The 13,446-nt window shown below is 40.7% G+C and overlaps 1 protein-coding gene across 9 annotated transcripts in view; it reads right to left on the bottom strand.

Moving 5' to 3' along the window:
- The window catches only part of Pik3c2g (phosphatidylinositol-4-phosphate 3-kinase catalytic subunit type 2 gamma), a 340,028-nt gene that overhangs the window by 119,157 nt on the left and 207,425 nt on the right, over positions 1-13,446 (bottom strand). For all 9 annotated transcript variants that reach the window (XR_013112697.1, XM_076940719.1, XM_076940715.1 and 6 more), the window contains one exon: positions 878-1,058. Coding sequence is in view for 8 of the 9 variants with exons in the window: in XM_076940719.1 (XP_076796834.1) it covers positions 878-1,058 (181 nt within the window). In the remaining variant the exon portion in view is untranslated. The remainder of the gene's footprint in view (positions 1-877; positions 1,059-13,446) is intronic.

Here is a 13,446-nt window from a genome sequence, read left to right as displayed (position 1 = left end):
AGGGTGGGTGTCCACTGCCCTTCTGAATATGCAGCATCAAACTTAAAACAACTTTCTTAATGGTCCCTATCAATGAAGAAAGCTAATGATGCATATAATTAAAAAGATCCAATGTGCTTCATTTACGTCAAGAAAAAGAATAGTTAGATGCAGTTATGGCAATGAGAAAGAGACAGAGTATTTTAGTTATTATTGGTGGATCTTAATAAAAATGTGACTACCCATAGGACTGTTGGCATTTGTTTAATTAGTTCTATTTGTTATCAAACATGCTTTGTAGAACAATATAGAGTTAAATTGTGATCTTCTTTCATAAGCCTGATTATGTTACTGTGCTAAACTTGTAACCTTAGGGGTCTGTAGAGATCATGCAGTAGTTCTTAAATGCTAAGAGTGTTTGCTGGTCTCCAGAAGAGTTGAGTACTTTTACCAAAGCCAAAGTCAGGCAACTCAAAAACGCCTGTAACTGCAGCATCAGGGATCTGCTGTAGTCTTCTGGCCTCTGGGAACACCCACCCACACATGTGCACACTCACACATGGACATTTTCACATTTACATAATTAAAAGTCAAATAAAATTTTTAAAAATTATTTCATTAGGATTTTTTTTTGTTGTTGTTGCTCAAAGTTCTGTCAAGTGTGTGGCCTCTTGCCATGGCAGGCCTGTATCAAACATGGCTACTTACCAGAGTCATTTGCGTTCTGGTGATTGAGAATATTATTAACTTTAAGAAGAGTAAATGAAGCGAGTACTTAATTTAAATGTTTTTAAACTAAGTGTATTTAAGGAGTCTGTTTTTTAAGATATATATCGGAAACAGTTGACTCAAAGGCAGACACTTCAAATTATGCTAACGATTGATTTCTTTCACCAACCTTTCTCTGAGGGTCACTGGCCGACTTCACTTTTTCTCCAATATCACCCAGAAGTTTGACAAGTTTCTGCTCCTTGGAAAGCTCTTCATTCAGGGCTTCTCCTGCACAGAACTGGAGAGCAGCCAACAGCTCCTGATACCAGCTTGTAAAGTAGACTTCACCTTGTGTATCCCTCAGCAGCCTAGGGGAAAGCAAAACAAGGTCTTGTATCTAAAGTATCTAAGGGAGATTTTGTTTTTTAAACCACCTCCAGCGGGAAGTCCTTTTCAGAGCAATCTGTCTGTGGTGGCTTGAGGCAGTTTAGCAGTTTAAAACAAGAAGAGTGCTGTGTATTTGTTGGCAGTAATCAGAGTTCATCTGATAGCTAATGAGCCCCCAAAAGAGAAGAATCAATAAAAAAGCTGCCCTTTCTCATTTCAATTCTCCATGTGCTTTCTCTTTGTTCACTCTTCCTAATTCTATAACAGACACTTAAGCCAGGACATCTCAGACTAAAATGTGGGCCAGGACTCAGAATCACTTTTAAAAAAAAAAAAAGGCATGATGCTATATCGTAACTTAACTATGAAGCTCACGTTTTTGTCAAATTATCTACCCTGATTCATCACATACCTATGTACTGATCCCACCTCACTTTTAGCATGGCTGTCAATAATCTGAAGGAAGACATTATAAAGGTAAGAAACTGTTCTGTTTCCAGACATTTCTAGATTCAACTCTTAGCTCTATACTGTATATGCCACGTAAGCTGGAACATCCTCTCTCTCTCTCTCTCTCTCTCACATCCTTTCCTTTCTCCACCCCCTCTGTCTGTGTATGTATATATGTGTGTGTTTATCCATATGTATGCAGGTGCTCTTGAAGGCTAGAAGAGATCTCTTGGACCTGGAGTTATATGCGATTGTGAGTCTTCCAAGGTGGATGCTGAGAACTGAATCCCGATTCTTTAAAGAGCTTCAAGTGCTCATAATTTCAGATCATCACTCCTGCCCCTGAAATTTCTTTCTTTATGTGTCAAATAATAATCCTCACTGTGCACAGTTGTACAGAATGAAGAGTGCTGATGTAATAAGGTATCTAGCATCTTGGAACATGGAGCCCATCTGCATTTTGCAGCTTTCAAGTGTCAGCTTCTGTGTGCCTGGCTGTCTGCTCATGAAAGGCACAGATCATGGGTGAGGGTGCTCAGAAGGAGAGGGACTAGTGACAGGAATTTGATTACTTTGTCTGCCACTTGGTAATTTATATGCCTTGAAAGCAATTACAATATGCTAAGATCTTATTTTCTATTATGCCCTAAAACACAAGAGCAGAATAAAAAGGAACAATTCCTTTGAAACTTAACCACTCTCAGATTGATTCTTGTAATCTTAATTAGTCTTTAATTTTCTCCCTGTTTGAAAGTGGTCTTCAAGGAGCTAGAAAAAAATTATGGGAGAATACTAGAAAAAATGATGCTCGGCATTATAGTGACAACAACATCAATAACAACAACAGCAAAATTCCAAACCAAACCAACCAATCAAAAAACCCCTCACAAAACCAAAACAAGAGAACCAACCAACCAACCAACCAACTAACTTAGCAACCAACCAACCAACCAACCAACCAACTAACTAACCAACCCACTTGGCAACCAATCAACCAACCAACCAACCAATCAACCATCTAACCAACCAACTTAGCAACCAAATAACCAACCAACCAACCAACTTAGCAACTAATCAATCAACCAACTAACCAACCAACCAGCCAACCAGCCAACCAACTAACCAACCAACTTAGCAACCAATCAACCAACAAACCAACCAACCAACCAACCAACCAACCAACCAATCAACCAACAAACCAACCAACCAACCAACCAACCAACCAACCAACCAATCAATGAACCAACCATCCATCCAACCAACTAACCAAGCAAGCAAGCAAGCAAGCAAGCAAGCAAACAAACAAACAAACAAACAAAAATTAGATTGATGCATCAAGAAGAAAGAAGGCTTTGCTTAGGTTCACTCTCTGAGTGCAAAATCTACCACAGGGGCGTAAGGCAGCTCACACCGACTGTCAGGAAGCAGAAGCCATGAATGCTGGTACTTAGAACATTTTCTCCATTGTATTCAATTCAGTATCCTTGACCCATGGAAAGATGCTGCCTGTATTCAGAGGTGGTTCTTTGAGTTCAATAAACACAATCTATGAACCCCTCAAAGACACAGAAGGCAAGAGACTTGTCTTCAAGGTGAGTCAAAATTCTGTCGATACAGTGACAGCTGACATAAACCATCATGGTGGGTGTCCTTCTTCGTCTTTGGTTTTGTGTCCTTCTCTAACATACAGTGTGTTACAGAGGCTCTAGGTATGCATGCTGCAATCTGCTAAGCTCTCTGCTTTTGTACATTTAAAGATTAGTTGATTGAGTATGAGGTCTTAAAAAGTGAGTGCCTCTTCTTTCCTAAGCCTCGGCAGAGCCACTTCATCTTAACCACCTCCATCATCATCCTAAAGGAAATACAACTTTGTGTGGACTAGCAATTCTTATTTACTCCTGGAAAGCATGAAAACACATATACATAAAAGCCCTCAAAGGAGCTGAGGACCCATGGCAGGAATGATAGGCTGCATAGACAACCTGACCATCAAGGAAAGGGCAAACTATGAAAAGACTTTGATGCTTAACCGATGATGCGAATTTCCAAGTGCCTGACAGGTCATAAATGGATCACGGTATCATTTGAAGATTCCCAGAAAACGTGTGGCCATGTACGTGGACACAAAGCTGCAAGGTCAGGCAAACCCATGTGCAAGGTGTTTTATGTAGAACTATGTCTTTTGATTCTTGCAGTGTTCCAGTGATGGGGCAGTGCATCATTTTATGGTTTATTTGGGTTCAGTGAATTAAGGAGTTTTCATTTTCCACATCAGTATTTGTTAGTTTCTCCTTACGCCTTGAATACTGAGTCAGTGTACTCAAGTATTTTACCCTGTTCCAGTTTACAAGTACAAATCCACAGCACTGAACTCCTGTGTACACATGATAGAATATATTATTCTGTACAAATGAAGACCACAGATTTTTACTAAAATAAACCAAAGAAAAGATCTCTTTTAGGGTCACTGTCATAAGGACTGCCAGAACTGGATAGTTAATTGCTATTTTAATACTTTTGTTTCTTATTCTATCAGAAATAATGTATTTTTTTCCTAAGCTACAGGAAAACTCTCAGAGGCTTCTGTTTTGATTATTGTTGGAGTATGTAGCTGGCTTAAACCCCAAATCCTGCGAGGAACACATGCTCTCCTGGCGAGTCAGGGATCAAGTTCTATGTGGAAGGAGTTTGTTTTTACACATGGCAGAAATAATTTCTTGCAGTGCTAGGGATGACCACGAGGGGCCAATTATACAGACACTTTTAAGAGTCATAGACATGAACAGGACCCTTAATTTTCAACAACCGCAGCGATAGTGGGAGTGCACAGTTTTTGAGTGGGGTACATCTCAGTGGTTTTGTCAGTGACCTTCCATCTGAGGACGGGCAACAATCTTCATGCTGTGGTTTTTACTCATTGCTTCTGTTTATAAGAAACTAGAAATTAGTTGGCAACTGTCCCTTGAGCGTTACAGTAATTTTTTTTTTTTTTGGAAGAGATGGCCAAATAAAATGTTTAAAAATAGAAAAGTGAAAGTCAAGGGACTGAGAACGATCAGACTCATTTAAAGAACAGACTTTTAAAGATGCAGAGAATGTGATCATGCACAGACCCTGAGTTGAATCTCAAAATTCTGGAGACTGTCTTTCCGGTGGCCTGCAAGACCCAGCTGTGAATCGATTCCTTATCATCTTGTCCAGCTACTTTGATGAGCTTATAACAGTATGTCCCAGGCAACATTAAAAGGGACACATGGGAAACCCAGGCAGCTAGGGAGGATTTTGACTATGTTCAATACTACAGACAGAAAACAAGAGTAAAGAAAGATAAGTTAGGTGACAGCACATCTGTCAGGAAGGTATGTCCCTAAATTAAGTGGCTTCCCCTGGACACAGAGATGCTCAGAGTAGCCACAATCCTGACACGCATGAAATGGAGGTTTCCCTTGGATATTTGGACAGTTCTGAATTTTCTTCATGCACCTAGCTGCGTCTGGACCATTGTAAGCAACCTACAGGAGCCACAGGGAAAGTAGAGAGAGTTCCCATTTCATCAGTCTACCAGCAGGACAGTTCAGAGAAATCACACCATCCCGTCCCCTCTGTCTCAAAATTCTCTTCAGTCTTTCTACTTTTAATTTTAGTTTGCCCCAGCATGCCCTGCAACATAGGGGCTAGCTTAGATTTTTGCCACTGTGAACTCCCTCCCTGTTCATGAAGAGAAGCATCAGCATCCATTAACAGAAAGTGACAGAGTCCCATCATGATGAGCAACTGCAGGCCACTCTAGGTCTCCAGCTTGCTCCATCTCCCCCTCACATTTGTTGCTGGTTTACATGATCTGAGGTGTGTCAACCAGGAAATAAGTGCCAGAAAACACTAGGATGTTCTAGGATGTGAGTTCTTCAAAGAGAGAGAGAAAGGCTGAGACCCAACACTTGATAAGGAATTGTTCATATTAATATTTTAGTAGTATGGCTAATTTCATTTTCCATCTAACTGGCTGAGAGACTTAATTAGCACTTCACACTGCGGAGTGTGACATATCATTGACAGAATCCTTTGATGGGTCCGTTGTCAACACACAGAGTTACTCTTTCACAAATATTAATCATGGTAACGTTGCATGTCAGCGGGAGTTAAGACAAATGCGTGCTTTCCAGTCACTCAATGTCAGACACTATGCATTTACCAATAATTTGCAACAACTTAAATATAAAACTGCTCATAAAGCGAATGCATAGAAAATAGTTAAATCTTGTTTTTAGAAATTAGCTACATTTTAGAACTTTTAGACATAGGAGGGGTCCTATGAGGGAGGCAACTGATCCCACTTAATGTACCTTAGAAAGAGATGATGGTCATGGTTTGCTCATAGGCAGACATTCCACTGTGCCCACACTGGGCGGTGAATGTGATTAATGGTGATAACACTAGGCTTTCTCTTCCGAAAACAATTGCTCGTCCCCCACTTTGCCATATGACCTCCAGTGCCTCCCTGTAAGCACAGTATTCTTATCTGGACCTAGTCAGCTCGGGTTTGCCCTGGTGATGACTGAGGTACCAGATTGATTGTGTGCTCATGTTATACAAATACGCTGCAGATTCTGTTGGGGTTTGTAGCTCCTCTATCATCATGGAGAAGATTCAGGAGCTGTTTCTCGAGGGGCACAGGTGTGGTGACCCTGTGGATCAGAGTTCACTTTAGGTTCTCAGAGCCTGGGGAAATGAAGGAAGGCGCAGGCAAGAAGTGTCACTTGCTGCAAGCCTCTGATACCTGGACACCCTTGGGTTGCTATGGTAACAGTTGATAGCCACGAGTGGTGATGCACACCTTTAGTCCCAGCACACAGGAGGCAGAGATGGTCAGATCTCTGTGAGTTCTAGGCCAACCTGGTTGGCATGGTGAGTTTGAGGATATCCAGGGCTGGATAGAGTAGGACCTTGTCTCAAAAATAATTTAAACAATGAATGAGCATGTCAAATTCCATCCTTTCCCCTCTCCTCTTCTTCCTCTTTTGTTTTATTTTCACATATTTGTTTGAATCACCTCCAGAATGTGGAACATAGTTTTTAAATCTCATCAGTGACAGCACTGAGAATAATTAGGGGCACACCTAATTACTGAAAAATAAATAAAAACTTATCAGCCGCCAAATCTAGTGAATTAGATGAGTGATCAATTCCTGCATACAGAATAAAAGAAGAAAAACTTGAAGCAATAAAAAATAGTTGTTTATTTATTTTTTTGTCATGGATCATAGAAAAAAGTCACAAAGAGCATTTCAAATAATAGTTTGGCTTGGCTCACTTGAATATGTAGATGCTCTCACACTGCTGAATTTTTTATTGTTACTTTATTATAATTAGCATACTTTTTGTCTCATTTAGAAGTCTGAATGGGCCTATGTGCCATCTGTTGCTTTGTCCAGTCAAATGTCAGGGAATCTGAAAGGAGGCAGTCAGATGGAATATCTTAGGCTGATCAAGCAATTGAGAAATGCTGAGATTTGAGATTTTCAGGGTCTACTGGACAGGGGTAAATAAAGGCAAAGGGCAGTGAGAGGGGTGTCTACACGTTCTTGGGAAACTGAGAAGTTTGCTTCAGTAGCAGCATCTGGATCCTGGTATGCTGAGCTGGGATGGATGGTTGTAGATGAAGAACCACCTGACCCACCAGGTGGAATGATGCATATCCTTGTTGCCTTGGAGACACCTACAAAGACTTTATCTTGTACTGGATGTGGGGAGGTAAATCTCTTGTCTCAGGCTTTGAGAATCTATTGCAGATTGACTCTCCAAGGCTCTTTAGGAATTAGACTGATGGCTTTGCTACCCAAAACACTTCTCCTACTGGGTACTTTTTATATGTTCTCAGATAGGTTGCTTGAAAGCCACCAAGTGATCAGTGTCCTGGGGACTGGAGTGGTTCTGCTATGACCTTTATCCTTGAAGAGCTTAGTGTGGAGGGAGGCCCACAGAGAGTCCTTTATAGAGATTCAGGTGCATGCAAGCCTTGGAGCCTGCCACTTAGTAGAAGGGCTTGTCATTCACCCTGGGATTATGTGAACAGGAAGAGACACCAAGGCTGTCACATTGAGAAAGACCAGTAAAGGACTGGGCAGCAGTCTGTAGCTTATCTTTTTTACACAGCAGGGTTATAATTTTCTTAGGTTTTAAATAGAGTCATGAAATGTAATTGTGTATGACCACATATGGATAGGTAAAGGAGGATCCAAACCCAGATCCACCACTATGAAGATACACCCCTGCATTCCCACTACCTCACAACCTCATCCCATGGAAGAGTTCATAACTGGTAACCACAGCATTCTTGACACCGGATTCTTGGTGGAAAATCCCAGCTCAGATTGGGAACCTGCAGATGACTTTTTGTTCCTCTGTGTATGGAAGTCCCCAAAGTCAAGGGATATCAGAAGTTATATAGAGAAAGCCATTAACTCACCTCTTTTTCATTGCATGGCTCCCAAGCTAAAGCCATTTGGTGCTGGAGAATGAATTGGGGTGGGTCAAGTTAAGGGTAAAAGGAATTGTTAAACTGGAAGAGACTGCCAGAAGTCATCTGATATTCAAAAACTATCAGGGAATTTTCTAATTTACGCTGGTTTTAATTGAAGGACGTGGAAAGGCAAAGATAAGACGTGAAAAAATAATGAAAGCTTTATTCGAAACTACTAGATCCATCCAGTTTGAGGAAAACTGTATGAGAAGATTAAAAATATGAATCTGTATGAGAGGAAGACTGTCATAAAAGATATCCCATGGCATTCCAGAAGAGAAAGGCCCCAAGCACAAAATAAGGACCTGGGCTTGTGATGCCTCAACTTGATTCTCAACTTGATTGAATTAAGAAACACCTAAGGGATAGAAAAAGCACACTTGTGGGTAAGTCTAAGAAGCTATAAAGAGATTAGACCTAATGAATGGCTGGATCCTTTGATACAAGTTTCAAAACCTGCAGAAACTATTGGGGGATAGAAGATAGGGCCTGGGTCTCAGGGTCTGAAGGTCATATCGTCCTCTGGCTCTTTCTTGTTATGCTTTGCTCTGTAAAAGATTGTTCTCTTATCTTTGAGTATCTCTTGTTTACTTAATGTTGGCCTTCAGAGTATCTGCTTGCCCATATAGGTATATATAGTCACTTTTGTAATTAATAGCTCATCGTCATAGTTCCAAAAAATATTTAATGGACATCATAGTCACACATTACATTAAAAACCTTGAATGTTTTTCCAGGCAAAAATTAGCTATAGATGGCATCCAGCTTGGGTGATCACTAGAAACTAGGATTGCTGTCTTGCGGTAATACACTCTTAGGATCAACAGGAAGCTGTAATGGAAAAAGCGATGCCAAGCAGCTAAGTTTCCTTCTGAGATTTCTAAACCTATAAGAGAAAATTAAAATGCCTTCCATTCTCTTCTGAGGGGTATTGTTCACCATATTCTAATCTACTCACAGGGACTGAGTCTCATGATAAGTAGGTTGAATAACAGGATTTAAGAACAGAAGATCCTCCTTCCTCCTCCCATTTCCAGGTCCTTTATATGGGGTTAGTTCTTGTTTCAAATCGTTTTTTCAAAGTAAACACGGAGCTATGAATAGAGGGTAGTGAGTTCCCTCAGAACCCATTCCCATGTTACTACCGTTCTTGTTAATTTGGAAAAGGAACATCACTGGAAGGATTTTTGTAGCTTTGGCTACACAGACAACGCTGTCTACGAAAACCTTCTACCTTCAGCCCCACCTGCCTCACATCTGCTTTTTTTCTTTTCCTGAACTCTAGGATTTTTTCTGCTCCTGAAGCCCCTTCTGTGGCTCAACTCCTAACCCCCTTTGACCTTGTCTTGTGTCCTTGACTCTTGGCTATTCGTTGTCCTTCTTATGTCAGTCACACACCCTCATTGTGACTCAGGTTCTCCAGAAATTACAATCAGCTAAGCATGGAGCTGACCGGCAAGTTGAGATCTCTGTCTGTTCCCTCATTTGATTAGCTAAGGGAACTAAGATTAGGGATTTGCTCAGGGTTCTGTGATAGGAATGCAGAGTTACTGACTGTTGTACAGAGCTCTCAGTATACCATGCTTCTGTATTCAAGTTCACCACAAGGTGATCTTGACTTTCTATCTGAATCAACCCTGGTAAAAAGGTTGGGGGGAATATATACAGTGGTGGAAAGTGCCAGTAATCTATAGTCCAGCTCGAGGACTCTGTTCTGATTCTTACTGCTGCTATCAAACATTCTCTTTTTGCATGTGTTTTTCAAGTCCCTTGCCATGCTACATTAGGCAATTCACGAAGGAGCTCTGGGTATTCCAAATCTTTCCATCCCAAAGGCAAGGCTACTGTGGTACATGGACATTACACAACTTGCCTAGGGTCAAAGTCAGTGGGCTGAGGATGCAAACTGATCCCAGAATTATTACTCTTTTCTGAGGCTGTAACTCCTGGTAGCCTAACAAGACTGATGTTTACCACCAAATCCACACTAACATGGGATCTAGCATTATTATTATGCCAGTTTCATGTCCTATTTTTCTTTTTTTATTGGCTATTTTAATTATTTACAATACTGATGTCCTCCCCTTTCCTCAATTTCCCCTCCCTAGAATCCCTATCCTATACCCCTCTTCCTTTAGGCTTTTATGTCGGGCCATGGAAGGGTATCCTGGTTCTTGGGTTGTGGGTTTGGCCATGCCCCCAGATCCCAGGCTCCTGTCACAGGTCTAATCTCCATTCAACCTGCCCCTTTCAGTCACATAGCCTAGAGAGATTTACATACTAATGAGATACCTGAAGGCCAGAGAGTGGAGTCAATTAAGCATTCCTCCCCAGCCACTCCCCCTTCTTCCCCTCCCTATTTAACTCAGGTCCGCCCTGGGTTTTAGGGGGCACACATCCAGATCCATCCACCATCCACCATGCCAATAAACCAGTTTTGGAAACCCAAGAACTTCCTCGTGTGTTGGGGCCATGCTGTGAGGAACTGTGGAGCCATGAAGAGGCCTTTAATGAACAGCCAGGCTTAATTTCCAGCTGGAGGAACCCAGGGCTTTCCCAGCCAACTAACTACAGCGTGGCATGAGGAACCCTGCAGTCCTTCCCCAACCATTTTTTCCAACACTTTTATAGCATTTTGATTACATGCATGCATTAAGGTCAGTTCTAGGTTGAGGGTCTAGCAATACAATAGATGCAAATAGTCGAGGAACAACCAATACAATAAACACAAATAGTCAAAGAAAAAGCAAGGCATTAAACCCAGTTTCATGAACACTCCTGTGATCACTGTTTCTAAAGGCTTATCAGGATGACCCAAGTATCTGAGCCTTCTTCCCTGTCCTAGATCAAGGTCATTTTCATGTCTGAAGCCTACTTCCTTGTTCTAGCCTAAAATTTAGATTTCTGTCTGAAATTATGTCTCTATAACCCATTCAATTTATCTGTAGGGGGTTCAGGGTTCAAGAGTTAGGAGCCACTCCAAGTGTCATGACAAATATCATTGGAGTAGTGTTACTTTTGAAATTCACAATGATTGTCACGTCCTATTTTTTCACTGGATCTGTTCATTGTTTCTCTGCTTCATAACCCACTGAGGCCGAAGGATCTCACCTTGCTTTCTCTTCTTCCAAGTTCCTCTTTTCATTTGGTTCTGCTACCTAAAAATTCCTTGCCAAACTCTGTCAAAAATCATTATTCTCTGTTTTTTTCTATAAACAGACAATTTTAAATAAAAAAATCTTGTTAGACTAAGTATAATTTTGTATGAGATGTTTTAAGGTTGGAAGTCTTTCTCATTCTCACCCCACCCAAAACGTGCATAGAAATGAGAACTCTCATAAGGCAAACCATTCACCTGACTCACTCTTGCTCCAATCCTTCCTCGCTTGAGAAAGTAGGACCGACATTCGACTGTGAGAAAACCAGACCTGCTGTGGTTTATACAGATGCACAGGAGTGGGCAGCATTGGCAAAGGGAGTCGGAAAGAGGCGTAGGTGGAAAGGAATACACAGATGGCATCTGGGAATGCAAGGTTCCAGATGGGCTATGCACAGCTATCACGTATTCCTTGCACGACACACCTTAATTGGACCCAGGATTCCAAATAACTCCAAGTTATGGCAGAAGAGGGATGGGACCTCTCTAACATCAGCACATGTACAGAACAGTAAACTCTGCCTGACATATAATCAAGGCTCACAGCCTGCTGGTGGAATTTTAAATTAGGCAGAGAGATGACTGTTTTCCTCTTACTCTTGGAAAATATGGCTCCGACTTCCTAACTCAGTCTATTTAATTATCTATCTATCTATCTATCTATCTATCTATCTATCTATCTATCTATTTATTTTCAGAATACTTGTGCAGTTCTTTTAAATGCAACGTCAGCATCTTTTTTCATAAAGTTTCCTTAACAAAATTTCTTTAAACGATAAAGCAATTTCTTTGCCGAATGGAGTGAATGTTTCATAAAAATAGCAGCCTAATAATAATAAAAGAATCCTCTTTACCCTTCACCTTTTGTTCCCATGCAGCTCCTGTGGAAAGTGGTATAATCACATGTTGTGAAGTGGGCAACTCGGGTGTTTGAACACAGCTGGAGGGGCAGGGTTACAGGCGTAAGACAAGGCTGGCTTTGAAATATTCAGTGTTCTTGGCACTTCAGCTTCATATCATAGCCGGGGTGGCTGCTTCAACCTTCATCTTTCAGGGTCACCAACAGTATGATTTGTCCTGTAAAGATTTGAAGGTTCCTGGATGCTTTCCATGAGATTGGGAGCTGTTTTTGATGTCCTGAGAAATATTTGGGATGTTCTTGTTCATCCCCATGAAAGAAGCTTTCCCTTGAAGTAGGCTGGTTCTTTTCAATCCATTGCTTTCAGCAACTCAGCGAAAGCCTCCTGGTAGCTTTTGAGACCTCCACGAGCCACGTGGCTAATTGCCTGTTGATTTATATGGTATTTTAGAGATCCTGTCCAGAATGTACTTCGTAGGTAGGCATCTCCATAGGACACAAATGCAGAAGCAGTACCATGGTGACACTTCTTATTTCTGATATTGTCACATGGCAGTTCCAGCAGCTGCCTTAACCCTGAGCTTCTATAAAATGTTGACAATGTCTGTTGTCAAATTGGTTGGAAGCCCTAACACTGGAGATATTTGAAGACGGAGACTTTAAAGAGTTAATTAAGGTGAAGTGAGGTCATAAGGGTGGGTTGTTGATCCAACAGGTCTAGTGTCCTTGTAAAAAGAGGAAGGAAAGATCATTTCTGAGAGATGTGAATGCAGAGAGGTCACATAAAAGAACTGTCTGTCTACAAGTCAGATGCAGCCCCAATCTTGGACTTTTGGCTTCCAGAACTACCAAAAAAAAAAAAAAAGAATTTTTTGTTGTTGAAACTACATGATCATGTTTTTCTTGTATTCATTAATTAAAATTTCAGCTAACTTAATAAGTTTAGAATTAGACTCCTAACAAATGTGTTTCCACATGTGCTTTGGAATAATCAAACCTTTTTTTTTTTATAGGTTTATGCACAATAATATTTGTAGAAAATGTATGGCTCTTTTAAAGTACAATTTATTAATGTCTATTAATTCAAAATAATAAAAACATAAATATGTTTGTGAATATTTTATAGTATTTTTAAATTTTTATTGATTCTTTGTGAATTTCACAGAATGTACCCCGATCTACTCATCTTCCCATCCTTCCAGTCTCTCTCTATCTACCCTTTACCCTTTCCCAGAAAAGAAAAAGCAACTAAAAAATAAAATAAAAAGTAAAATAAACCCTCTATCCATGGAAGCTGTGGTGTGTCACAGCGGTTCACAAAGTGTATATCTTTTGGCACAAGCAGCCTTACTTGAAAATGTTCATTGCAGTGAGTCATTGGTC

The sequence above is a fragment of the Arvicanthis niloticus genome, chromosome 9 (assembly GCF_011762505.2).
Source record: "Arvicanthis niloticus isolate mArvNil1 chromosome 9, mArvNil1.pat.X, whole genome shotgun sequence".
Taxonomy (NCBI): Eukaryota; Metazoa; Chordata; class Mammalia; order Rodentia; family Muridae; genus Arvicanthis; species Arvicanthis niloticus.
This window is presented reverse-complemented; position numbering and strand designations above follow the sequence as displayed.